Below are 27,779 nucleotides of genomic sequence, written 5' to 3'. Positions count from 1 at the left end.
GGGCGGAGGGATGGTCTCCCCTCAGCCGGCGACAACCCTCGGCCGCCGATGGCGACCCGGCCGGGAAGGGAGGGGGGCGGCGTGGGCTGGAAGGGTCCCAGGACGCTGGTCCTCCATAAGAACTCCCAGGGCTTCGGGTTCACGCTGCGCCACTTCATCGTTTACCCTCCAGAGTCCGCCCTGCACGCCAGCATCAAGGTGAGACCTGTCAAAGTCAAAGTGTTCAAGTATAAACCGGTTTATCGACCAGGCTGGTGCTTTTCCTCCTTTTAGTTTAGTGCTGAGTGTCATTTAGTCCCTGTTTAGCTTTACAGCACACAGGCACTACTTTCATCCTCACTTATGTTTAACTGGCTGCAGCCTGAACTGAGCCGATCTGAGCGAAGACATAAGATCAGTCACATCTCGGCCGAGCTGAGCAACATGAGCTCACAGACAAAAGGCCCCTGATTGGCCGACCGAACCGAACCGAACCGAACCGAACCGAAGGGTGATCAAAGGTTTGGGTTCTTCAGTGGGGGAGAACGAGCCCCCGCCACAGTATCATTCACAGGCCTTGTTTTTGGTGCTTGGTGAATTCAGGATTGTTCTGGTGTTGTGGAACGAGCCGAGTGTGACTGAGTGGTTATTTAGCTCTTTGAGGTGTGGGGGCAAACGGCTCCAGATGTGAAATTGAGGGATAAGGAGGCCGGGGCGGGGCGAGGCAGCTGAAACAAGGCCTCCATTATTGTTCTGCCCCCCGACCGTCCGGCAGCTGCAGATTGAATGAGCTCTGTTGTCTTAGCCTGGTACCGCTCTGCGTACCAGGCCGGCCCCGGACAATAGGCCCACTGCTGGCCTTTGGTTCTGTCCGCGTCCCCCCGGCCTCGAGGGTCACATGGTGTTTGGGGACAATCGGACCCACAGAGCCACTCGGTCTAATCTGAAGAGCCTTCGTGGAAGTCGCCCAAATGACCCTCATGGTGTCCAATTATCAGAGGCCGCTCGACCCAATTAGGCCTCGATTCAGGGAGCCTGCAGGTCCCGAACGTCTTCACGGGTCCGTTCGGTTAAAATAAGGTCTGAACTCCCCTACAGCACGGGAGACGTCTCATGAGTGTTACACTCAGAAACCGATGGGAGACGTCTAAGCTCTGGTGTCCTCAGTGAACCACATGAGATGAACGTTACATGCATGTGTGTTATTATCTTTAGAACCAGTAAGAGTCTGTAGAAATCTGAGGATTCATAGTTTTGTACATTAAATAGTCCGACCAGCTGATTCAGACACAGATGTTAACCCCAAGATGGTCCCAGAGTCTTGTGCCGTCCTCTCACCTTCTCCTCCTCCTCCGTCCCATGTGGTCGGGTGTTGAGTGTCCCCAGCTCGGAGCTCCATTCTGGGGTGGGCAGCTCTCCTTTCTCTGCCTCTAAACCCCCCACCATTGTCTGCAGAGCCAGGAATGAGCCCACTCAGCGCCGCATAAAGCCAGGCAGCGGTCAGCCCGCCGTGCCCCCAACCCCAAACTGTCCACTCAGCTCAGTGTGTGTGTGTGTGTGTGTGTGTGTGTGTGTGTGTGTGTGGACATGATCAGACAACCTGCAGCCATCAGATCTGCTGGCTGCTCGCGTGTCACATGACGTCATGAGTACCTGCAGACCTGAAAGTCAGTCGGAGCTCATCAAAGCAAACCGGTCTGTCTCAGTAAACACACTCGACATACAGGACACGTGTAACTTCACACCAGGCTCCATCGCTAAAGGCTTTTCTCGCCTTTATGGTTCAGAGTTTGAACCTGGAGCTGCGGTGCACGAACGCCCTCAGGAGTCCTATAAACCCTGAATCAGCACTCGGTGGCAGCACTGCCTCTGAGAGCAGCAGCTGACTTTGTTTCAGCCTGAATTTTCTGCAGCTCAGAGAGAGTCGGCTCATTTTCTTTGGCCTCTTGTCTTCACATTCTACGTTAAAGTTCTAGTTTAGTAGGTTTTTTTCTTTTCAATGTCGACAGAAAAGATAAAAGACCTGCAGACCGCCGAGTCCTTTGTTCTTTACACTCAGATCCACATGAAATCAAAGAGACACTGATGCAGACATACAAACGCTGACGACACCCCGTCACAGTTTAGAGTGAGGTGAATGAAGATGTCAGATAACGCATAGACACGGTTGTTGAACACTGAATGAAGTGAAATCCTAAACAAAGGTGGCGTCATCCTGCTGTGTCTGTCTCAACAGGGCTGTTTGCCTCTGATTGGTTTAATGTGTCTCTTACTTTTATTACTTCATGTCTGTAAATGTCTCCGTGTGTGGGGAACAGTTTGTGTTTCAGTTCCCTTAATTATTAACCTAATAATTAAACGGCTTTATTTTCTGTCATTTAGATGCTAAATGTCTGTGAATCACTTCTGCACTGGATGTTTCCTCTGAGTGAAGCTGACCTGACGTGAGTTGGAGCAGTAATTCTGTGTGTTTTTGCTCTTTGCAGGACGAGGAGAACGGCAACGGGAAGGGTAAGTGGACCAATGAAAAGCCTGTATGGTAGGATATCGATGATGTAATGAGGCCGCTCGCCTCCCCGCAGCCTCTCTGCGCCCCCTGCAGGACGTTATGCAGCTCTGCAGCTCCATCCAGCTGCTGTCAGGCAGACACGAGAACAATAAGACAGTAAATGTTGAGTCCTGATGTGTCGTCCAGGACGCGACAGTCATGGAGACAAATAGTTCATCAGTCATCTGTAAACACGAGGAGAAACCTGGAGCTTTATTTCCTGTAAGTTCACCGGGTCTGTTCTGTTTCCTTCTTCTCATTCTTCTTCTTCTTCTTCCTCTTTTGTCTTCCAGGGTATCAGAAAGGCCACATGGAGCCGATGGACACAATATTTGTGAAGAATGTGAGAGAGAAAGGTCCGGCCCACCAGGCGGGCTTGTGCACAGGTAAAGGACGGGTCACATGGAGCGTGAGCGCCAACGTCCTGATTCCAAATGTGTCGCCAGTCATGTGACTACACAGACACGATCACATGATCCAGAGGAAAGTCAGAAATACAAAAACATTAGCAGAAATACCAGATCTGTTCTCCTTCAGTGGAGTAACGTTGTTGTTTTTTTCCAGCTCAAATGCTGGCGTGCGTTTGGATGACACAAAAAAACAGCAACGCCATTTAACACAAGCTGTCACATCCACACACACACACACACACAGATGCTACGATGGCTACTGAAGATATTTAGATTTAATTTAATTCTACACTAAACAGTAGATTAGATCTGAAGTGCACACCTGTCTGCCTGCCTGTCCGTGGTTCACACCTCAGCCAGCAGGACACAAATACAGAGAATACTGAGTTCGTAGTAAAATGAAATACAACTTATTTTGAGTTTGGATCGCCGCCCTCCTGGTCACGTGTCCCTGCTCGGTGTGTCCAGAGAGGTCAGAGGTCAACAGGCGGGTCTGAGCGCTGTGAACCAGGCGTGTAACCTGGAAACGTGTCGTGTTTTGCAGGAGATCGGCTGGTGAAGGTGAACGGAGAGAGCGTTTTAGGAAAGACGTACTCGCAGGTGATCGCCCTCATTCAGAACAGGTGAGACCTGCAGGCTGTGGGTTCAGTCGGCCGTGCTGCTTTTATTATTTTCATTACAAAGTTTGGTTTTAACTGAATTTGAAGATACTCTTGAACATAATCAGGTGTTTGATTGACAGAATCACTGTAAACCCCAGCGAGCGTTCAATAAAATACACAGTCACAGTTAATGTGAACAAAATGTTCAGCTCTGTTTTTAAAGTTATTATCATTATTAATCGACGTCATGCAAACATCATGCAAATGTTCCATATTCAGCCTCACAGGCGAACGTTTATCTGCAGTCCCCTGATGGAACATGTAGATATAGAAATGATTAAAAAAGAAAACAGACAAGCAGGAGCAGATGAGAACAGACAGGCTCTGTCTGTTTCACAGTCTGACAGCATCTCCAGTCGCTGGATCGAACCTGTGCGTCTCGGCCTGCTGAACACGTCAGCAGCCGCCGATGTTTCAGTTCAGTTAAACATTTCTGTAAAACACTCAGAGCGCTAATTCAGATGTAGATGATGAATCCGTCTCCCCTCTGTCTCCCGTCCGTCCCCCCTCTCCTCCTGCAGTGAGAGTGTGTTGGAGCTCTCCATCATGCCTAAAGATGAAGATGTGCTTCAGTTGGTGAGTGTCAGTTTTTCACACACGTCATCCCACCTAAACAACAGACCGGCTGCATTACATCGAATTATTTCTGCACGCTTGTTTGTGGAGTTTAACGTGGACTCGTCAACGTCAAAGAATGTAGAGATTCAGTAGGAATGGCTGCAGAGTGACTCAGAGGCTCTGCGCTCTGTGTTTAGCTTACAACACGCGTTCATTAAAGTGTCCTGACAGGCGAAGCCTCATCGTGTACAACACATTTTTGCCACTCCACAGGTTGATCCATGCTCGCTCACATGATCAGACATGCATCATCCTCATCCTCGCCCCTCCCATGAGCCCAGAGCAGCATGTCAACACACACACACACACACACACATGTTTAAGCGATCCTTCCCACACATGCAGAAGCAGCAGCGCTCCTGCCGACAGAGCCCAAACCGGAGCTCTCTGTGGAAGAGCTCAGCCATGTTTTAACATCCTAAACCCACTCCTCTGTCCTCACACTCCTCCCCTCGCTGCTTCGCCCGTATCTGCTGCATTCCTCACATGACATCACCAGCGCTGCGCCTCCCTCCACACTCCCACAGGGTGGAGTGAGAGGGAGGAGAGAGGGAGTCTGGAAGGAGCCGAGAGAAGACACAACGAGATCAACAGATAGGAAATCCACAGAAAAACAAAAAAGTTAGAGCCATAAGCAGAGCATTGAATGTTTCCTGGAGAAGGAGGGTGTGAAATCTGAAGAACGGAGGTGTTAGCAGCAGGAGGGTTGAGTCAGGAGCGTCGGTGAGGTTAAGTCTTCTCTTCTTCCTCTGTGTCTGTTTGTGGTGACTACGAGCTTAACATGCAGGCTGAGGAAAGGTTCTGGGTTCTGTTGGACGGTTCAGGTAAACCTTGACAAACTGTGTGATTTAGCTTCAGGTAGCCGTGAGAGCGGAAGAGAGAGTCTGTTTTTGTTCCTGCGGTGTGAGCAGAAGGTCTAAGTGATGCTTTACATGTCATAATGTGACGGCAGGATGTGTGTGTGTGTGTCCTGTATGTCTGTAAACACACCATGGGGGGGGGGGCGTATGTACTGCAGCTCAGGGTTAAAGGTTTAGTCTTATTTAAGACTTATTTAAGTCGCCTGTCAGCAGACACACTGTGACTAACTGGTTGTTCTGAGGGAGCGTTCCACTCTCAGGCTTTTTGTGTAACGTACACATGATCATGTGACGAGCGGCGCTCTGGTCCGTGTTGTTGTCAGACTTGTTTACAGTAGGAGCAGCTTCTCTCACACTCACACACACACACACACACACACACACACACGTCACGTCGTATCTCACCTGTCCTCCTTCTCCCCCCCCTCCTCTCACAGGCGTACTCCCAGGATGCCTACCTGACAGGCAACGAGCCCTACTCAGGGGGAGCTGAGAACCTCCCACCCCCGCCTCCCCTCTGTTACCCACGCACCCCCGCTGGAGCCCCTCCGTCTGCCCCCATGGGCCAGAACCAGCTGGATAACTGGAGTCGCTGGCCAGGCTCTTCCAGCCCCTCTTCCCCCCTGGACAACCGCTCCGTCGTGGGCAGCCCCGCCAGCTGGCAGGAGGGGCGGGCCGGAGAGCCCGGTGGCGTGGGTCACAGCAGCCCCGCCCACCGCACAGAGGAGATCCAGTACGGGATGACCAGCCAGCAGCCTCAGGGCCAAACCAGGGGCCGCTCCTACTCTTCCTCTTCCTCATCGGGAGGCCCTTTGTCCAGCCCGCTGCAAGTCCACTACCCCAACCACCACGCCGCCGGCTCCTCGCAGCCTCAGCCACACAAGCCCAGCTCAGCCTGGACTAGCCCCCCCCTCCCCCAGCTCAGCCACGGCCGCACTGAGCGCCGTCAGCAGGCGCTCTCTGACTGGTACTACAGCCAGCAGCCGGAGCGCTCAGGACGCAGCATGCAGACCCGCCACCGCAGCTACTCTCAGGACCGGCTCAGCGAGACCCGGAGGCAGCAGCAGCGGACGGGCGGCTGGCCCCACAGCGCCTCCCAGGACACCCTGCTGTTACTGCAGCAGGCAGGACCCCACGGGGAGCCCTACTGGTCCTACGGAGACTGGGAGGGGGGTCCTGGCAGGGGCCACCCGGCCTCTAACTACACCCGAACGCGCTCTGAAAACCTGCTGGCCCAGTACGACCGCCACGGCCGCTCGCTGGAGATGCTGGACCGAGCGGCAGCCGGACTGGTCTCGCCTCGCTTTGAGAGGCCTTCGTGGCTCCAGCAGGCCCCCCAGCCGCCCCCCAGGACTGACGCCTACCCAAGGCAGGGGAGCCATTACGGTGCAGCACAAGCTCCTGCGATGTCCCGACACTCTAAACACCACCCCCAGCCTCACGCCCAGCCTCACCCCCAGCCTCACGCCCAGCCTCACCCCCAGCCTCACCCCCAGCCCCAGCAGGCTGCCCCCCAGAGCAGGCGGCTCCCCCCAGGGCAAAGCATGGACGACCAGCCGGTGGGTTACCGCAGCTACAGCCCCTCTTTCTACCGCAAGACGGGCCGCATCATGCAGCAGGCCCACTCTTTCAGGGACCCTTCGTACTCTGGCCCCCATTTGAACTGGAACCCAACACCTAAAACCACCCCCCCAGAGGGCACGACGGCCCCCCTCACTGCATCCAGCGCGTCCCCCCTCGCCTCCGCCTCTCCAGAGTCCCAGGACAGAGCATACAGGCCGACAAACCACGAGAGAGAACGAGGGCCGGTGGAGGGGCAGGCGGAGGGGGGGGCACAGACCCAGGAGGTGGTGCTGAGGCAGAAACCTCCCACCGGGCGGAGGAACGCCCACGGCATGCGTCACCCCCACTACGCGCTGCCCATGGATGGGCTGGAACCCTCTTTGTTTTCTCCTGACCCCCCAGACTCTGCTGTGGCCCCGGGCCCCGCAGGAGACGCACCCCCACGGAAGCCAAACGGCACCCTGGCGCCCCTCCCCATCGAGGACGACTCGCTGGCCTCCATCCCCTTCATAGGTGAGCCATAGATGTCTGATCTCCGTCCTCTGGACCTTCTCTTTCTCCTCGACCCCCCCACAGAACCTTCAGCCCACCTCGCAGTTCGATCTCCTCCTTCCTAAAATCTGGTCGAGTGTTTGCTGAATGTTGGTGAAGCTGAGAGGAAACACGGAGCTGTAATTCAGACGAGATTATGAGTTTGGGGGAGTGTGTGTGTTTCCTTCATTTCCTTCTCGTCTGTCTGTTCAGGCTCCAGGCTCCTCTTTCTGTGTGTGTGTGTGTGTTGGGTAATACTGGCACTCCCCCAGTCTACAGACTGTATTAGTATTAGTAGCTGGAGTGAATCATCTCTGATCTCTAAGGTCACCTCACATCAGCACGTTAGCATGTAGCTTAAATGCTAACAGCTGAGCTAGAATGGCTGCAGCCTCGTTTCATCAGTTATTTAAAACCTGCATCATAAAGAAGCTGCTTTAGTGTGTGTAAGATATATCGAAGGAGACAAAAGCTGAACCCGTAACTCATAGAAGACTCTAAATATTCCATAAACCAGCCGTGATCACCTCTGATGTGTGTGTGCGTGCAGGAAATGCAGCTGTGTATCAGTGTGAGCTCGTGTGCAGCACAGTTACGGCCTCCACATGTCGTGTGAGAGGGAGGCGACCGTGGCCGTGTCCCAGCTTGTCCTGAGACTAAAATAAAGGAAGGGGCTCTGCAGGCTCGCATCGCCTGACGTGTACAGCAGCCATCGAGTCAAATCACATGCAAACACGGCCACAGTCAGCCGAGCCTCTGCTGCCCCGTCACAGCCTGGAGGAAGCGGCTGAGGCCATTCAAATCAACCAACTAGGAGGGTTTGACCAACGTGGAGTCGAGCCAAGTCAGAGAGAGTCCTGCAAAGAGAGAAAATCCAGCAGACCGGGAGGCATGTCGGTGTCAGGCCGAGCACATTCCTCCTGGTAGTTTGAGGAGCAGGCAGTCAGAGCTGCAGGCTGGGACACGTTTAACGGCCACAAACCGAAACTAGGCTGCTTTCTCCCCATAGACAAGAACTAGCTCCTCCATCTCTTCATCTCCCCGACAGAGATGCTGATATGATCGGGGCCAGTTTGGGAACACGTCACGTAGAGGTGGGGAGCACAGACTGTGTTCACTGACGTCTCTCATACAGAAACATGATGGAGTGGACGGTGATGATAGAGCAGGAAGACGCAGTATTGAATTAGCTGGGGGGGGTTGTGGCTGTCCCTGTGGGGAACAGTGGGGGCCCAAACAGCGTCTGTGCTGCTGTGGAGGATGAAGGGTCTGTGGGGGTGTCTGGGGGCTCAGTCTGTGGCTGTCTTTACTAGCTGGACCAGGACCTCCTCAGACCAGGACCTCCAGCCTCCCTTCTCCTCCCTCTCTGTCTCATTCTGTCTACATTTTCTAGGACTGACAGCCAGAGAGCAGAAACGCTGTCAGATTTATGATCTCGTTTATAAAGCAGGAACAGTTAACTGGTCAAACTACATTGTTTAAGTGAACATTAACTGGTCTCAGCTGCTTTTGTCCTGCACGATAGTAAACTGACAAAACATGAAATCTGAAGTCGTCAGCTTCAGTTTCCATGAGAGAATAACAGACTCTTCAGCTGCAAACATGAAACATTCGAGAAGTTTCAGCAGTAAAATACCAACTTTGAGTGAATGAGTCATGTAAATGAAGACAGCCTGGCTCTGCTCGTGGTATTGACACATTTTCTAAGTGATCCAGTGGGTTTTGAAGGCAGCAGGGTGATTTACTCGATCCCCCAGTTGCACAGAAACCGGCCTGAAACAGTGAGAATCCCCACAGTGAAGACTGGTGAGTGTCTCCGGGTGTTTTAGTCCCTTCAGGCTCAGTGTCTGTCTCTCTTGGTCTTGTGTCTCCTCACCTCTGACGGCTCAGCTCCATGGATGTGGTTTGAGCTGCTGCAGACGGGGGTCAGTGTGAGCTGCGGCTTGCTGCTCCCCCCTGCTGGTGTCTCGCTCTTGGCCGCCTGTTTAATGACGGCCTTTGTTAAACCCACAGCTCGGCTATTTCTGGGCAGCGCTGTAAACAGGCTAGATTCCTCATCCCAGATCGGGAATGTTTTCCGCCTTATGTCGGCCGCTAGTACGCACAGGGGTGGAGGACAGGGGGGGGGGGGGGGTAGATGGAGGAAGGAGAAGGGTGAGAGGTGAGAAAAATATCAGACATCAGAGCAGGAGTGAGATGAAATGAGAAACGTTAGGGAGACTTTACAGAATGACTGTGTGGTGATGTGGTGATGTGGTGATGGGGGGGGGGACGTCAGGCTGAGCAGAGCTGTGCTGCCCTCTGTCGTCTGCAGGGAGACCTCACTGAAGCCTGCAGCACTTTAAAATGTCACCGGCTTCTCCTCACTTTGAGCAAACAGTGTGTAAACATGAGTCAGGAAGTGTGTGTGTGTGTGTGTGGTTGGCTATGCTTCAGTAGTCGTCCTGTCGGGTTGAGACACTTTCTCCTGCACGTATCCTCACATGACTAACGCGATGCACGTCTGTAGATTTCATAAAGAACTGAAACCTGGAGCTGGTGACTGTCTGTCACTGCCCCCCCCCCTCCCTGTTACAGTAGCGTGTCTCTTCCTATGGCAGCAGGAGGCTCAGGTACAGCTCGCTATATCTAACCTGGTTGTTTTCTAATGTTCCTGTGTCACTTTTCTGTCTCCTCACTCTCGATGCTGTTGGACTGATGGTGTTTGTGAATGTAGAGAAGTGTGATTGTCGTTTAAAGCTGAACCATGTGATGTAACCGCTCCTCCTCCTCCTCCTCCTCCTCCTCCACGCCTTCTGCTGGTCTAACCCCTTTTACTTCACTTCTCTTCCCCTCCTGATCTTTCTCTCTAACACCTAACCCTCTCCCCTCCTCCCCCTGCCTCCCCTTCCTCCCTCCCCCCCTCCCACAGATGAGCCGACCAGCCCCGGTGCTGACTTGCGCGCCCGCCACGTGCCGGCGTCCTCCGTGGTGTCCAGCGGCATGAGTTCAGCGCCCCCCGTGGTCACCAGCCCCGCCTCCCCCACCTTCACCTTCCCCCTCACTAGGCTCTTCTCACACGACTGCAGTGAGTGCCCCCTCCTCCCCCGTCCTTCCCCCCCCCCACTGCATGCAGCTCAGGTGTATAACGTGTGCTGTTTACCTGCAGGAGATTTTATACCCTCGTCGGTGGTTGTTGGTCCTCACCGCTACAATTTCCCTCCGATTTTTTTAAATTTTCAGTGTTTATTTGTAAGACTTAAAGTCTCACTTTCTCACTTTGAGCAGAAAAAAATCAACCTTTTATAAAATCAAATTATTTTAAAGAATGAAGTGTGAGTCTTCATGATTCCAGGTTGGCTGATAATGCTGTTTTCTTCCATCCACCTGACACTCATTTCTAAAGGAATTCTCAGTTCTCTTTTTGGGAACAGGTTGAAATAATCTTCCCCTTCCAAAAAGAGACTTTTTGAAAAGCGTAGACAGAGAAATTGTTGCTAACAGGAGTTTTTTTTGCAGTGCTGCACCGTCTTTGCATGCTAGGTTTGCAGATTGCATGTTTGACATGAAGAAAATTTAAAAAAATGTGTTTGTTCAGAAAGTGCTTGGTTCTTTTTCTGGTTGTGCACGAAGCCCAGAAAAGTTTCAGATTCATTTGACTTCCCGTTTAGTTAAACTGGCCAAACTTTGCATGCCGCCCTTCAGTTTGTGTCTCCAGATGATAAACCTGCATGTCAGTGGGGAGAAAAGATGGACAGTTTAATCTAACCCACCGTTGCAGCTCATCTCGTCACCGTGCGTCGTCTCCACGCCACTCACACCCCCAACATCCCCCACTACCTCCTGCCTCCCCCACCCCACTGTCCCCCCTCCTAATCCAACACCATCAGTGCTGGTGTTTGGCATTACATCATTCATCCTGTCTCTTCTCTCTGTTCCTCCTCCTCTCTCTCTCTCTCTCTCTCTCTCTCTGCGTTCATTCATCCTCTCGTCGAGCAGGCAGTATTAAATCCAGTCGCCGTTCCTCCTATCTTCTAGCCATCACCACCGAGCGCTCCAAGTCATGTGACGAAGGACTCAACACGTTCAGAGAGGAGGGGCGCGTCTTCTCGTGAGTACTGTCGCACCGAGACCACAACCGGCTGATTTCTGGGTTCGAGCGGCTCCAGTTCAGTCGCACGTTTGACCGTTAACGTTGTTGTGCTTTGCAGGAGGCTCCCGAAGAGAGTGAAGAGCTTCTTCACCGATGGGGTGAGTTCTTTTTACTGAGCACAGAAGTCCCTAAATACCTTATTTTTTCATGCTGCAGCATTTACATCTTAATCTTAATCACTGATGTGAGAACAAACGTGGACGTCCTGCAGCTTAACAGACACATTCTTCGATTTAAAGACAATTCGCTTGTTATTTGCTTAAGAAATTAAGACGTAAACAGTTAAAAGCTACAGTTTTACAAGATGGTGGCACATTGGGTTTCCCTCCATTTTCCCTTCACCTTAGAGGCACACTTCTTGTTTACATTTGTGGCATGTTAAAGTGTCTGACACCAGCACCAGTAGAGTGTACTGACTAGAGGAAAGGCTGCGTTTTATTTCTACGCACTAAAAACGTGTTATTTCCACTTTGGAATATTCTCACTTTGAGTGTTAACAAACCTTTCGATCACAAGACTGAAATAAAAGTCCAATATAAGGGCTTTAATTGGCTGACATCTCCACAAACGTTTCCCTGTTTGTGCTTCAGTCTCTGGACAACCTCGGGACGGCTGAGGAGGTCCGATCCAAACGCCACTCCACATCAGAGCTGGGGAACATCACGTACAGCGACGTACGGCGGGAAGGATGGCTGCACTTCAAACAGATCCTCACTGAGAAGGGAAAGGTGAGCGAACAGGCCGGGTCGAGGCGTCAATCAGCATCTAAAGCAGCTTCAGACTCACGTGGCGTCTCGTCTGTCCTCCACAGAAGGTGGGCAGCGGCATGCGGCCGTGGAAGCGAGTCTTTTCGGTGCTCCGCTCCCATTCGCTGTTCCTCTACAAGGACAAGAGAGAGGCGGTGCTTCGCGGCGCCACGATCGGAGGAGCGGCCGAGGACGAGCAGCCAATCAGCATCCGGGGCTGCCTGGTGGACATCGCGTACAGCGAGACCAAACGGAAGCACGCCCTGCGGCTGACCACGCAGGACTTCTGCGAGTACCTGCTGCAGGCGGAGGACCGGGAGGACATGCTGGACTGGATAAAGGTCATCAGGGAGAACAGCAAGACGGACAGCGAGGTCAGAGGTCACGCTTACCCGTCTGTCTGCAGTGTTAATGCGGCTTTATTAGAAATGAGTGGTAACGCAGGTGTGCTGCTCGTTGCAGGAGCTCGGCTTCTCCAGACAGGCGCTCATCAACAAGAAGCTGAACGACTACAGAAAGCAGAGGTGAGTCGTCTGAAGCTCCCTGAGCAGGACGGAGCCCGAATTAACCCTGAATTAACCCGTCTCTCTGTCTCTGCAGCCCAACAGGCAGTAAGCCAGACTCCTCTCCCAGGATGCCCCGCATGAAGCCTCCCTTCCTGCTCGCCAAGACGGAAAACCCTGCCGGGGGGCCGCGCTCCCCCAGGCCAGAAGGCAAAGGTCAGCGTCAGGGACAGAAAGTCCACACACTCTGCAGTGTGGAGACATCCATCACTCATTGTTCAAAAATAAAAAAGTTATTAATTTACTTTACCAGAGCACCAAGTTAGTGAGTCACTGTTTCATCAGACCTGCAGCTGTATTATTATTATTATCATTATCATTATCATTATTATTATTGATTAAATATCAGAAGTGAGACTGTTTGTCACCTGCAGAGAGAAAAACCTTCTGCATCGTTTGTCCTGTAAAATGTTGGCGGTAACTATGTTTGTACACTTTCCGTTTTATATTTAGACTAATTTGTTGCTCTACGGAAGTGTTATCACAGCTTAAAGGGAAATCCCGATGTTTTTTAAACCAAAGCTCTATTTATACATGTATGACTGGCGGCAATGGTGCTGATCACAGTAGGTCCACTAAAAGAGCTTGTCTGATCCACTGACAGGCTCAGAGTGTTATTCTAAGTGTGTGACAGCATTATGGAAAGGATCCCTACAGAGAGAGACCTGGAAGATCCTTTTGGTTTAACCACAAACAGCACACACACCAGACTACATTCACTAAAACAGGAACTTTATTCGGCATTGGATCTGTTAGTAAGTCTGTGTTGTTGTGTGACTTTGGTGTTTTTAAGTGTTAGTTTGGATCCAACACAATATTTGTGTAACACCCAACTAACCCTAATACAAACAAGCTAACTGATGGAGGCAGCAACTCCTGTTCAATGCCAGGTAAAATGAATGAATAAAGTTTCTGTTTTTGTCAGTGGAGTCTGGTGGCTTTGTAGGGAGCGACACAACGGCTACTAGTGGCTTTAACAGATCTTCCAGGTCTCTCTCTGTAGGGATCCTTTCCATAATGCTGTCACACACTTAGAATAACACTCTGAGCCTGTTCCAAAAGGTTTCGTACCTACAAATCATTTCAAACCTCAACTATGTACAAGTAGAGCCCAGGTTTAAAGATGCTGCAGTTACTCTTTAAAAATCAAGAAGCAAATACTGAAGTTTTCGTCTGATCTGTCTCCAGATGAGAGCAGCCCTCCAAAGTCTCCGTGGGGAATCAACATCATGAAGAAGACAAAGAAAGCCGGGCCTAAAGCTTTCGGCGTGAGGCTGGAGGAATGTCAGCCTGGCGTAAATAACAAGGTGAGCCTCGACACCCCACCTGTCCCACCTGAAGGCAGCCGCACACATTTTCTGCTGAAGGTTTAAATTCTGCTTAAATCCTGTCTGTGTCCGCCTCAGTTCATCCCGCTGATCGTGGAGATCTGCTGTGGTCTGGTGGAGGACATGGGTCTGGAGTACACGGGGATATACAGAGTGCCCGGGAACAACGCCATGGTGTCACTGCTCCAGGATCAGCTCAACAAGGGCGTCGACATCAACCCTGCAGAGGAGGTGAGGAGGCACAGATACACCTGTACACTTCCTGTCAGAAAAGTCTGATGGGGAATAAACTGTTCAATTCAACTTAACTCAACAACACTGACTCCTCTCTGCTGCCAACAGAAGTGGCAGGACCTCAACGTCGTCAGCAGCTTACTCAAATCCTTCTTCAGGAAACTGCCAGAGCCGCTTTTCACCAACGGTGGGTCCACACGTCGGGACAAGCCGCCACACGTAGTTTAACGCCTCACGCTGCCGCTCATTCCAATAAAATACCTGCCTAAACATTTCTACTGGCTTTACAGACAAGTACAACGACTTCATCGACGCCAATCGGATGGAAAATGCATCAGACAGACTAAAGACCATGAAGAAACTGGTGAGTCTGAATTTGATTGTTTACCTTTTTGGCTAATGTGTGTGTGTGGGAGGGAGTATGACTCAGGTAGATTTAAACCTTTTACATGTTTTGGTCTCTAAATGACTGGTAGGTAGTAAAAATGTTGGAACTGGTCCAGTAGATCACCTCAGCCAGCAGCCACCAAACGGGCTGCAATGGCTGCAACGTGATCCTTTGGGACAACTGCACCTGATCACGGTAGGTCCACTAAAAGAGCTTGTTTGATCCACTGACAGGCTCAGAGTGTTATTCTAAGTGTGTGACAGCATCATGGAAAGGATCCCTACAGAGAGAGACCTGGAAGATCCTTTTGGTTTAACCACAAACAGCACACACACCAGACTACATTCACTAAAACAGGGATTTTAACACAGGATTTGCTGGTCTACTGTTGCCTCCATTAGTTAGTTAGTGTTATTTTGTGTTACACAAATACTGTGTTAGATCTGAACTAATCCTTTTAAAGCACCAAAGTTACACAATAACACAAACACACTGACGATGGAGGCAGCAGCAGACCAGCAGCTCCTGTGTCCTGAGAGCTAAAATCCCTGTTTTAGTGAATGTAGTCTGGTGTGTGTGCTGTTTGTGGTTAAACCAAAAGGATCTTCCAGGTCTCTCTCTGTAGGGATCCTTTCCATGATGCTGTCACACACTTAGAATAACACTCTGAGCCTGTCAGTGGATCAAACAAGCTCTTTTAGTGGACCTACTGTGATCAGGTGCAGTTGCAGTCATTGCAGCTCATTCTCTGAGACGATCTAAGGTTCTAAGGATCTAAGGTACCCACCAGTCATTTTAAACCAAAAATGTGTAAAAACAGGGACCAGGTTTAAAACCACCATAGTTATCCTTTAAGTGTGAATGTGTGGAAGACGGCAGACGGACTCGTCAGGTTGATCAGCTGTCTTTCCTCTTGTTTCTCCTTCGTAGATCCGAGACCTCCCAGATCATTATTACCACACCCTGAAGTTCCTGGTCGGTCACCTGAAGACTGTGGCCGACAGCTCAGATAAAAACAAGGTGTGTAGGTGGAACCAAGCTGTGATCGTGGATCGCTGTGACGTCTTTGGAGCTCGTGTGTTCATGTGTTCGTGTGTTCATGTGTGCAGATGGAGCCTCGTAACCTGGCTCTGGTGTTCGGGCCGACGCTGGTTCGGACATCCGAGGACAACATGAAAGACATGGTCACACACATGCCCGACCGCTACAAGATAGTGGAGACGCTCATCCAGCATGTGAGAGACGTCGCACACACACACACACACACACAGTGATGGTCCTCGTCATGCTAAGTGTTTCTCTCTCCCTGTCGTTCTTTAGTGCACCTGGTTTTTCACTGACGAGCTCGACAAGGACGAAAAGGTTTGTTCCCCATGTTGGTGTTTTGGAGCTTGTGCTCAGCTGACACATCGAAAACCTCGGTGCACCACAGAGATAAAAATCACCTGAGCGGGAAGAGAAGCTCTGAAAACCGCTAAGAAAGAGCAGTTTGTTTTGCGTGACCTCATTATGTGACTTTAACTTTAATGTTTTTAAATGTTTTTAATCTTTGTGATGGAGAGCAAAGATAAACTAGAGGTGGTGTGGATGCTGTGAATGATACATTTCACGCTTCTGTGAGGAAAATCAGTTTTAAAAGGACGGAGGTCCCAACTCTTAAACATGATTTATCATTAATCTACCAATCAGAGCAGAGGAACAAAGAGCTGGAGGTCAAATCAGCCAATCAGCATCAGCTGTGTGTCACTGTATCCGGGCAGATCACACAGAGATCCTGACAGGTGAAGAACCAGAGGTCACATCTCTGAACAGGTTCCTCTGTGAGCGCCAGGAGAGTCTGGTGAAGGTGTAGATGTTTGATTTGTGTGAACAGAGTTAAAAATGACATTTTAAAAAGTTTGATCGGAAGCTTCAGAGGCAAAATAACACGAGACAGCTGAAGGATCTCTTGTTGCTTTGAGGCTGAAAACTCAAACACTGAGTGTGTTTGCCTCTGTAGTTACACGTCTGACAGTTTTCCTACGTTTTGATGTTTAAATGACGTCTGTGGGAGCAGGAGATATGTAGACCTGCCCCACACACACTAAAGGAAAACATTTTAAATTGTAGATTCATTCAAATTAAGGAAAAAAAATTGCGTAATTTTTTTGTGAGCTGTGACTTTTGATGTATTTCTTGTGTCTGTCATGTTGTCCAGGAAAAATATACTGAAGAAGAATGAGGAAAATAAGTATGATAATAGCAATAGTCTGTAGCTGCGTGGAGGTCAAGGTTCAATAAGGAACCTGTTTAAACGGCGTCTTACAGCGACGTGATGACAAATGGACTGGTTACAGTTTTCTAACTCTCCGTCTGTCTCCTGCTCCGTCCAGACGCCGGTGGACACGGAGGACGTGCAGCCCGCCCCCAACATCGACCACCTGCTGTCCAACATCGGCAGGACCGCTCTGCTCGGGGAGGCCTCAGGTGAGCGCGCCGCTCTCGGCCAATCACGGCCAGCTCTCACCGAGCCCACCAATAGCATTATTGACACGAAGCTGCTCTCCGTCTGACGCTGGAAGTAGGAAACTCCCCACGAGTCTGTGCAAACGGAGGATTTATCTCTAAGAATCCATCGAACCAAACGGCTTCAGAAGAGCTTTTTGAAACAGGCGCTCTCTTGATGGAGGCTCCTCAGCGGGAGTTTGTCCCAGTTCCCTACTTCCCAGCAGACGTGGGGGCAGCGTCAGGACTGTAGTCTCACATGCGTTAGCTGCTGTTGGAGTGTTTCTGTGTTTGACAGCGTGCCTTTACTTTACTCCTCTCCTCTCTGCTGACCTCTTTTTCCCTCCACGTTGCTCATCTTTCACTTTCTCTGTACGTTTCTGCGTTTCCTTCTCTTAGCTGAGCCTGTGGAGCAGCCACTGCGGTAGGATGGGAACTCCCCTGGCAATACGTGTGTGTGTGTGTGTGTGTGTGCATCAGTGTATTATACTGTGAAAGTGTGTGTGTGTGTGAGGGATGTCAGTGCTGGTGGTGGTTTGTGGTTTGTCTCCATTTCCCTCCTGAATGTCGGCATCTCTTAACGTCTGACTGGTTAAATCTTCTCTGTCTGACTGAACTGTGAGCAGAGAGCCCCCCCCCCCTCCTGTCCCGGTGTCGGCGCTCATCCTTCGGGCAGGTCCAGTCAGTGTCCAGCTCCTAACCCCCCCCTCTCAGCTCCAAAGGGACTCTAGGTGGCGCCATTTCACAGCTCAGACGAGGCCCAAACCTTTTCTATCTATCGCTGACACACACACACACAGAGAACTAAAGATGTCTGTGTTATCTAAAACAGAAACAGGAGCGATCAATCATGTCGTTATAATGGACAAATATAAGAAGTAAGGTGAGAGAGGAGCTGCACAATAAGTGATTGTGTTTGAGTCTCCTGTTTATCTCTGACAGCAGCTGCACTTTTAATGCAGCATTTATAAACACAATCAATCAATCTTTATTTATTCATATAGCGCCAATTCATGACAAATGATGTGCAGCAGGTGAGGCCGAATGACTAATGAAGTGAAAAACAGTTCATATATGAATAATAATAATACAAATATTAATAATAATATTAATACTAATCTGACTATAATATTGACGAGCAGCGGTTCTGATCAGACGTTTTAGAGCCGAACAGTTTGTGTTCTTCGACGTCCTGTTCCTGTGAGCCAGCGTTAGAGAAGAGAAAACATGGCGGACGGCGAGGTGGATTCAGGTTTTCAGTGGGCGGAGACAGTCGGCCTGCTGATTGGCCGGAGGAGGTCACATGATCCCCTTATGACATCACAAAGGGAGCCGAGGCTAAACGGAGCGTTTTCCCACACGTTTACTGACCGACGGAGTAGAACGGAGAGAGGACGGTCATGTTGGACAGATTAAAGGACCTGTAATGTGGTGAGGGGTGAAGGTTCGGTCCTCCTCTGAGCCCCCTCTGTTAGCGTGGTTGGTCCATGAGGAACAAATCCACCTAGAGCCCCTTTAATAGACGCCCCCACCAGAACCAAAGCTGCCGCCCTCCATCGGTGTGTTTGTGTTTCCTTTCATACTCTCGACGCTTTCTCTCCCTGAGAGATGTCATCAGTGTTTTCGGTGATGTCATCAGTGTGTGCCGTGGTTTCCTAACGCATCACCAAACCCCGCTTCCCCCAATCATTGTTTCTCCTCCACACACTGCAGCGCCGCCATGCCGGGGTCGGTCAGGGTCGGGGGGCACAGAGGAAGACGAGTTCCTTCAAATTTAGTCGAAAGATTTTTTTTCTTGTTAATATTTTAGGACACAGAGCTGCTGTGCCGTAGCCACGCCCCGATCTGTGACATCACTGCAGGTGTTTTCCCCCGTCCAGGTGGTGGAAAACACCTGCAGTGATGTCACAGAGCAGCGCAGCAGCAGTTTCCTGTGATTTATTGTGGATGTGTCCTCTAAAGAGCTCTGTGTCCTCCACCGTGACCGTTCTGGCCTTTTGTTGCCTTCAGTGTCTCTGATGGTTTTTCTCTCTTCTCCTCAGACTCAACCAACAGTGACTCAGCGAAATCAAAGGTAACGCCTCCTCCCTCCTCGCCGCCGGGCTCCTCCCCTCACACACACTGACTTTAGCTGCGGCTCGACACAAGCCGAGGTAGAAAAGGTGTTAAGTGTCGTGTGTTTTCCTTTTCAGGGGTCGTGGGGGTCAAAGAAAGACCTCACACCCAAGGACTTCCTGACTCTGTCCATCATGTCAGCCGTCACGGGCCGCAAACGCAGGAAGCGCCACAACGGCCGCCGCGTGGGCAGCAGCACCGACGACGACTCAGAGCACGAGCCGATCAAAGCCGGACATCTGGGGGCGGAGGAGGAAGAGGAGGCGGAGTCGCCCGTAGGGGACACTGCTCCTCGAGCAGAGGGAGAGGAGGATGACGAAGAAGAGGACGAAGAAGAGGAGGAAGAAGAAGAGGAAGACGAGGAAGTTGTAGAAAGCGGCGTGAAAAAGGAGGTTAAAGAAGAAGAAGAAGAAGTGGCGGTTATTCCCAGTCGGCCATGCTGTAAAGAGGAAGAGGAGGCAGGAGGAAGGCAGGCGGCCATGTTGTTGCAGGAGGAGGAGGTGCGAGCGGAGGTGAAAGGGCCGCCGTGGCGAGCCCCCGAGGACGCTCGCTCCATCGTCTCTGGTTACTCCACCCTCTCCACGCTGGGGCGGAGCCTGGGCTCGGAGGGGCGGGGCGACGACGCTGACGACGAACACAGCGAGCTGGTGAGCGAGACGGACAACGAGAGCGGCTTCGCCTCGCGCTCCCTCACGCAGGAGCGACCCGACAAACACCCGACGACGCCCGTCAACACGCAGCCGGCGGCGGCCCCACGCAGCTTCCTCTACACTCACTACAAACCCCCCGCTATCTCCCCCACCAACCTGCTGGCCCCGCCCACCGCCCTCACACACACCCCCGACTCCGCCGACAGGAGCGAAGGCGGGGCGCGGTCCACCACGCCCTCGTCCTCCTCCTTCTCCTCCTCCTCCACCCACAAACTGCACTCGCGGCCTTCCTTCAACTCCCACAAGCTGATCCAGTGCGACACTCTGGCGAGGAAGAAGCTGAAGTCGGAGAAGGGGAAGGCGCGCTCCCTGGACCTGCTGGAGCTGTCCGCCGCCGTCGCCGCTCAGGTTGACGCCTCCGGGTCCGAGCCAGACGGCGCACCCAGAGCGAGGCGGGACACCTCCAGGACAAACCCCTCGTCCGGCAGCAGCCAGGAGAGCCTGCGCCCGACCCGACCCAAGCCCGCCCTGCCCCCCGGCGAGGCCGCCTCCTTCGCCCCAACCGGCGCCGGCGGTAGGTCTCTGGCCGAGCAGGTTCGAGCTCGTCTGCTGGGCTCGGCCGATGACCTGCGCGGCGTGGGGCTGCGAAAGCCGCTGTCCCCCGAGACCCGGAGGAAGAGACGGGCGTGGCGCAGACACACCGTAGTGGCCTCCCCGACCGAGACGTCCGACAAGAGACCCCCGCTGCCTGTCCTCGACTTCCCCCTGTCCCCCATCGCCCAGAACCAGCTCAAAACGCCGGCGCCGCCTCGGGATGCAGACGGACTCGACCAAGGACCGGCCACGCGTCCGGTGCCCACCTCCAGGTTCCACCAGTACCTGTGAGGGTCCGGGCTGAGCTGCTGACTCCCTGCAGCTAATGAGGGTCGTGGCGCCACACAGCGGACCACCGGAAAGGTCGTCCGGGGCGTGGCGAGGGGCGTGGCGAAGGGCGTGGTGAAGGGCGTGGTGAGGGGCACACCAGCGCTGCCAAAGCTTTTGTTTTTTATTTTTCCTAAATGTGTGCTTTTATAGAAACGACACAGAAACCGAACAGAGACACAACCAGACCTCATCGCAGCCAGGACTTCTGATCGGGGCGACCCCCCCCCCCCCCCCGTCTTCTCTGCCCCCCCTCGACATAAAGGATCAGGTTAAACCCTTCAGGCGACCAGAGGAGGACGCTGGAATGAGCCGTGGCCTCCCTCTGGTTCGCTCTGGTGCTTCTGGTTTAACAGGAACTGTTGCAAAAAAAAAAACCCAACCAAACCCTCTGACGCTCCTTCAGTGACTCAGACTCGCTCGCAGACGCTCTGTGACGTCATCGTTCAGTTCAAAGCGTTTCCAGAGGGACGTCCGCTGGTTTCAGTCTTCCTCACGTCTTCCTCCAGACACACGCAGGAGGTCGGAAACACAGAAAGCAGCCGTCTCCCTCTCTTGGTGTTAATAATGTGTGTGTGTGTGTGTGTAACCATACCTGTGGTCGTGTCCGAGCGTGCACGTGTTTGTGTTGAACATTTTTGTAACATTTGTACAGAGCCTTGTTAAGTTAACCTTGTAAATATGAATATTATGTTATCATGATTGTTTTTACTTTTTTAGTTCCTTTTTTTATGGTTTACAAAAGTGCTACAAGTGCACAGTCATTTCTTTCAAGGTGTTACTTGAAATGTTTCCCTTAATATATTCATTTTTTGTTTTATATTCAATATATATATTATATATATTTTGTATTAAAGTAAAAAAAAAAGTACTTTTATTGTGATTTCACCTGTTCAAAGGAGACAAGATACACGTGACTAAAGCTGGTCCTTATTTCCTCATCGATGGCCTTTCTCTTCGACTCTCAGCACTGTGCAGGAAACCTTTATCTCTTAGGAAGAAGCTTCTCTGGTGGCGACACTTCCAGCGATGCTGCATCAACACGCACTCAGACTCTGTGGCGGCTCCGTGTAGCACGAGGAGAACCGTAATCCGGTCGTTTTTACTTTTTATTGGACAGTTTGCAGGCAGCTGACCTCACCTGTGTTCCTGTTTCACAGACTGTTAAAACATCCAGTAGGATTTCTCCCCCCCCCCCTCCCTCCCCCTGCGAGGGCTCACCTGTCTGCACACTGGTGGCGTTGAGGTCACATGATGAGGAGTTTTTCCATCAGGTCTAATAAATCCTCCCTGACTGGGGGAAACGGTACATTAGAGGTAACGTCAGTCTGTTGGATCACAGTCACACAAACAGGAGGCGCAACTTCCAAAGTCGTGTTGTTTTCATCTGACCAAATGACCCAGCGAGGATCAATAATAATATTAATATTAATAATAAGAAGAAGAAATGATAAGTTATAGTCTCGTCTTACCTCAAGATGTTTTCTAAGTGCCTGATTTGTGGAATGTGTTTTGTTCTGCAGTGCCATGGTCGCCTCTTATCTGTCTCTCCTCCCTCCTCTCTGTGCTTCATGGTGTAGCCGAGGCACCGACCCAAAGATGATGTTGAACACGAGCGGCTGTTTGGTAGATTTAAGACTTAGAGAGAAGCACACTCCAAGCCAAGGACACGTCTATGCACTCCCTCCGCCTCTAGCTCAGGCAGTCACAGCCAGCTGATGCTGCTCAGAGGGGAGAGGCGTAGTCGTCTCTCTGATCAATCTGAGGTCGTGTGTGTGTCCGCCTGGTGGGGGGGCAGCGGCGGCGTGTGAACACGGTACACCTGTCGAGCCCCGCCCCCCTCAGAGGCGAGGTCCACCTCATGTCTCCCTGTAGTGTGTTTTCACGTCTTTTTGTACATACCTAACATGTAACATACTGTATTGTTCATTTGGAATTTGCTTTTTGAGCAGAACTAATATGAAAATGACTGGACTTCAACGGTTGTCCACCTGAAACAGTTTCCCTCGCGGCTGTGTGCTTTAAAGCAAGCTTATATGATGTAAATAAACAGAAATATGTTTAAAAAAACCCCATTTGTTCTGGTGTGTTTGTTGGAGGCTGTGAGCAGGAGCCGAGTGGCGCCCCCCAGAGGCTGCAGGGGGGGGAGGCCTCTGCAGGAAACTTCAGCTGAACTCACATCAACACTCAAATATTCATGCAGAGTGAAAATGAGCCGTTTATGATCTTTAAACACAAACATGGAGCTTCTGTTTGTCTTGTTCCTCCACTGTGTCCTAATAGATCTGATGCTGCTCAGTGGGGGCTCCTCAATCCTGTCCTGAACTGGTGCCGTTTAAATAAAGACTGATTTTCATGTGACCAGCAAACAAAAGGAGACTAGTAAACCCATGATGCATTGCTTCTTGCTAATTATCCCTTAATAGATGTGACTCAGAGGGTTAACCTTCATCAAGAGCGTCTCCATCCCCTCCCAGCCCCCTCTGGAGCCCTTCCTCCTCCTCCTCCTCCTCCTGGATCCTCATGGGGGGGGGATATAAACCTGTGATCTCTGGTGAGCTGACAGTCGTCTCTCTCTCTCTGCAGCTTCCGGTGTCTCAGAGCAGCTTTACAACACATGACAGCAGAATTTCAAAATTTTATTTGAACTTATGTTAACACACAACTGTTAAAATTGTCACTCTGGAATTTACTTCTGCAAAAACAGTCTTTGCTCGCTGGCCTGATCAGCTGGGAGTTGTTATGCAGTTTTCTTTTCTTTTTTTTTTTTAGTGGGGGGGGGGTCAACAAACGATTTGATTTAAATTGAGAAAGTGGAACAGATGGAGGCGAGCCTGGAAACAAACAGATATCCTCGTGCTGTCAGATACATTCTCTTTATAAAAAGAATCTTATTTTTGAAATATTTACATTTCTCCTCGGAACAGAGCGAACAGGACACCGAACAGTCCAGGTAGAAAACAAACGGCAGGTATTGCATTGCAATGCGAGGACTCCACCGTCCAGACGACAAACTGATGACAGAAAACTGATGACAATTTCTTTTTTAAAAATGCAGCAGTCCCGTGTTTTACCTCTGAGGGGGGGCTCCACCCCCCCTCTGGATTGAGTCCTTTAGTTGGTGGCGACCTGGCCCCTGTCGGTGCCGGGCTGGTTCTGCAGGAGGAGCTCCGTGTTCTGGGCCCTCAGTCTCTCCAGTTCCCTCTCCAGCTCTCGGAGCCGGACCAGGGAGCCCTCCGCGGTCACGCCCCCGGGCTCCACGGCGCGCCTCAGCCGGTTGTTCTCCTCCTCCAGCCGGGACATGCACTTCTCCAGCTCCAGGTACTCCTGCACCAGCTCCTGCTTGGTCATGTTCTGCAGGCTCTCGACGTGGTACATCTCGTAGGTCTCGGAAAAGTCTCTCTGGAGAAACTCCCCCCCTGCGTTCCCGGGCCGCCCGATCCCGTCGCTGCCTCCGCCGCTGCCATCATCATCCTCCTCCTCCTCGTTGTCGAACAGGTCCTCCTCGCTGCCCGTGTCCTCCGTGCGCCGGACCCCGGTCTCGGTGTTGAGGTCGGGCTCCTCTCGGTCGTGCTCGTCCATCAGGAACTGGGTGGTGTTGTAGGGGGCCACCGGGAGCCCTTTGGCGAACATCTCCTCCCGGAGCCGGGAAGCCCTGGCCGTCTCCTTCTCCTCCAGGGCTTTCCTCTCCTCCCAGGAAAGTTTGTAGTAAGGCTTCCAGTTGCGCTTCTTCTTGGAGTTCCTGCGCCGGTGCCGCTTCCTGCCCAGACGCGCATCCAGGCCGGTGTCGGAGTCGATGAGCGGGCTCTCCTCCTGCACCGGGTCCAGGCTCTCCTCCAGCGGCCCGGAGGTGTGGTTCCCGTCTCCCGCTGCTTTCTGGTGAGGCTGGTTTCCGGGTGCTAAGGCAGGGCACACCCCCCTCTGTCCGCCTTTCATTTGCCATAACTTGTCTGTGTTGATATCCCCACAGTTCTCCGCCCGCTGCCGCTGCTTCTGCTCTCTCTGTCGCCCCCTGTCGCCGTTCTCCGGTCCGCCGCGCTCGCTGGCCGGGAGATGCTCCGACGCGTCCCCGCTGCTCCCACCTGACGGGCTGCCTGAAGTTTTCAGGTGATGTCTCTGCTGCTCCCCGGGCTCTGTCATCCTGATGATCCGCTCCGATGGCTCCACTTTAGCGCATTTCAAATCACCCCCAGGCCCCCAGAGGCTGGGCTCCAAAGTTCGTTAAAAGACGTTAAACTCAATATGAACAAAAATTCACTTATTCCACAACGAGCCGATATCACCGAGGGACGCTGGGAGTTTTTGACGTGTTGAAACGGAGCCTCTCAAGCCAAAAGTAAACTCCCGAAACAGTAAACACTTGTTACTCCTCCAAGGGTTTGTCAGAGCAACTGTCGCTAACTACCATTAACTGTTTCGATGCTGTCAGAGCTGCCGTTCACCCGGAGACGACCTTCCGCCGTCACAACAGTGTCCAGTGTGCTGCTCAAGAAGAGGGAGCTCGTGTTTATATAGCAGCTCCGCCTCCAGCCGCGCGCATGCTGCTGCTTGTAACTCCCGTTGCATTGTGGGACATGACGTTTTGATCCCAGCAGAAGCACCCGCGGAGGCCTCCACACCAAACTACATAGCCCACAAGTCCACCACGACTGACGGGCATTTCGACCAATCAAATAGTAGAATCTTCAGCACGATAGGTCCCACCCCTCTCGTTGTTGATTGGACAAGAGGAGAACTTTGCTGTTGCTAAGCTTAAAGTATTTTCTGATTGGACGCTCAGGCAGTCAGTCAAAAGTACGCAATCCACGGCAAGAAAGCAGTCCGGGGCATTTTCATGGACGCTACTATCTACAAATGAAGGGGTTCGGGTTAAAAGTTATGATATACTAGTTAGGTTGGATACTTTAGCATTACATTACAGCTTACGTGGAGCAACCTTACGCTTATTATGTGTGATATCATAGAGGTTATTTTCATCTGCTGACCACACAGTCTAACGCTGAATTGATAATACAACGTGAACCCTCCTGTATTTCAAGCAAAATGAAGGAAGCCTCGAACGGAAACTAGTCCGTTTTGAGTGTTCGCACAAGAAAATACGTAAAAACAGTTCATTTTCCAAATTACATTATCCTTCATGTTTACTGGTATAAAAAGGCGTCGTTGTGGAGCCAGTTGGAGGAAGAAACAGGGCGGTTTGAATCTGCTGTGTGCGGGGCGGAGTGATACGTGGTGGGGGCTGGGGGCTCGGGCGAACTCTGGAATCAGCGTAAACAAACGACAGTTATTGTCAAGCTGCCGCTACGAGCACAGCTCCGAGCCCCTCGCTGTTGAAGGGTGGGTCAGGCGATCTCACACTGGCTCAGTCATCCTGTCACCAGTGGACGGAGTGGTGGAGATCCGTTTTGAGTATCTTCTGCGCCGCCCGTGCTCTGAAATGCAGTAGAAGTTTTACACCGTTTGTGTCGTGGCGACTGCTAAGGATAAGCTAGCTAGCTAGCTAACGTTAGCCAAACGTCAATGTTGGTTACGTGGTGTCGCTCATAAAACTAAACACTGCATCCATCTATAAAGTGTGAAGTTAACGCACTACAAGTAAAATAAACGGTACAGCTTGAGCACGACAACATTAAAAACCAAATGGTGAAACGCCAGGACAGGCTAGCTAACCGACGCCATAGTGTTACTGTACACTCAGCCAAGCTAGCTAATGCTAACTAATGTACAAAGAGAGGTCGACCAGTCTCCAACTAGATATCTCCTCATCTTAATATTAATATACACATTTGCAGCGAACACGCAGCGAAGCAAATAAATCATAAAATTAGCAACAGAAACGGCTGAAGTTAGCCGTCTGCTAACTAGGCCAATGTGTTAATACAGGCTCGGTGTATTTGCTGGACCGCAGTGTTTCCCGTAAGGGTTTCCCCACCACGGAACTACGATTAAATTCAGCATCTGAATTGTGACCTTCAGTCGGACTAATGCGGACCACGGTGTGCTAAAACACGCAAACAGATTGATTAACAGCCCCCGTTCGTATTGATCCGTGATACGGAACTCTCGGAACTATTTTAGTTTCAGGAAGTAGACGGGCCCCTGATCTTGCAAGGCAGCACTGAAGCTTTCCTTTATTTCACTGAGGTTAGCACGCTTTAGTTGGGCTTTACCCGCCTAAATATCCCCTATTCTCGCTTTAACTGCTGCCAGTTTGTGTAAAATAAACTAATGGCGTGTTGTTTGGATAAAAACACGTGTTATAGAGTATAAATATCTTAATAGTGGCTTTGTATTCTGCTTTATTGCACATATTTTACACACACTACACTACACTAAAGGTGTGTTTGAGTGCTGACTGTTCACTATAGAACACTTGATCAATGCACTGACTTCATCTTTATCTGTGCATGGATCATTAAACCATGTAAAACACCCAGTTTCTCCACAGTTTGCCTGTGTAGAAGGAAGAAGTGGGTTATTGAGTGTGTGTCCTGTCACGGTGGTCTCTCCTAACACTGCCTGTGCAGACTGGGAGACCAGTGGCCACAAACAACACAGGCCTACTGTTTCTACTAATAGAAGCAGGCTGAGTTTCAGCTCTGGCAAATGAGCGAGCTGAGCTGGGAGTCCTGTGAGGAAGAGGTGATACGTTCCAGTTAATATGAAACCTAATGACTGAGGAATCATAGCAGGGCTTCCCGAGCTCTCAGATGGAGGAGCGGTGCAGCCACAGACCCAGAGCTGCTCCTGCATAGATCACAGCTTGTGAGGATTAGCAGGCATGACTTAATCTCTCACCCTGTCTAACATGGTTGTTGCTGCAATTGAGAGGAGATAAAAGATAGGGATTGTTGCAGGCCTACGCGTGGCCTTGAAGTTTGAATTTGAGCAGCGGCTGGTATCAGAGCGCAGGAGGGATGGGAGGTTTGAGATTTTCACGCAAGCAGCAGGCCCACATCGATCTGAGCGAGGGAGGGAGAGCACAGGCTGCTTCAGCTGCTTTAAACGACCACTTTAGGTGCCCTCCACCCACCAAACCTGCTGCTC

The 27,779-nt window shown here is 51.3% G+C and overlaps 2 protein-coding genes across 5 annotated transcripts; one reads left to right on the top strand and one right to left on the bottom strand.

Annotated features, from left to right (window-relative positions):
* arhgap23a (Rho GTPase activating protein 23a) lies at positions 1-22,781 on the top strand. 4 transcript variants are annotated; one of them, XM_070847180.1, is made up of 23 exons: positions 1-198; positions 2,466-2,490; positions 2,821-2,913; positions 3,482-3,560; positions 4,121-4,175; positions 5,515-7,153; positions 10,083-10,238; positions 11,189-11,261; positions 11,362-11,401; positions 11,894-12,031; positions 12,115-12,423; positions 12,512-12,573; positions 12,650-12,768; positions 13,801-13,919; positions 14,019-14,171; positions 14,283-14,361; positions 14,465-14,538; positions 15,493-15,582; positions 15,672-15,797; positions 15,883-15,924; positions 16,935-17,028; positions 19,089-19,120; positions 19,239-22,781. In XM_070847180.1, exons 1-23 carry the CDS (start codon positions 49-51, stop codon positions 20,694-20,696), a joined length of 5,205 nt encoding a protein of 1,734 aa, XP_070703281.1. In that variant the 5' UTR covers positions 1-48; the 3' UTR covers positions 20,697-22,781. The 4 variants fall into 4 exon arrangements, with proteins under 4 accessions (XP_070703281.1, XP_070703278.1, XP_070703283.1 ...); XM_070847177.1 differs by having other exon boundaries at positions 11,150-11,261; XM_070847182.1 differs by lacking the exon at positions 10,083-10,238.
* Positions 22,782-23,350: 569 nt separating this feature from the next.
* Positions 23,351-25,197, bottom strand: hexim1 (HEXIM P-TEFb complex subunit 1). The gene has a single exon (XM_070848698.1). The coding sequence runs from the start codon at positions 24,870-24,872 to the stop codon at positions 23,847-23,849; it is 1,026 nt and encodes a 341-aa protein (XP_070704799.1). The 5' UTR covers positions 24,873-25,197; the 3' UTR covers positions 23,351-23,846.
* Positions 25,198-27,779: the final 2,582 nt, after the last annotated feature.

Source organism: Pempheris klunzingeri, chromosome 17 (genome assembly GCF_042242105.1).
Source record: "Pempheris klunzingeri isolate RE-2024b chromosome 17, fPemKlu1.hap1, whole genome shotgun sequence".
NCBI lineage: Eukaryota > Metazoa > Chordata > Actinopteri > Acropomatiformes > Pempheridae > Pempheris > Pempheris klunzingeri.
The sequence above is the reverse complement of the archived record's forward strand: the minus strand, read 5'-3'. Positions and strand labels throughout refer to the sequence as shown.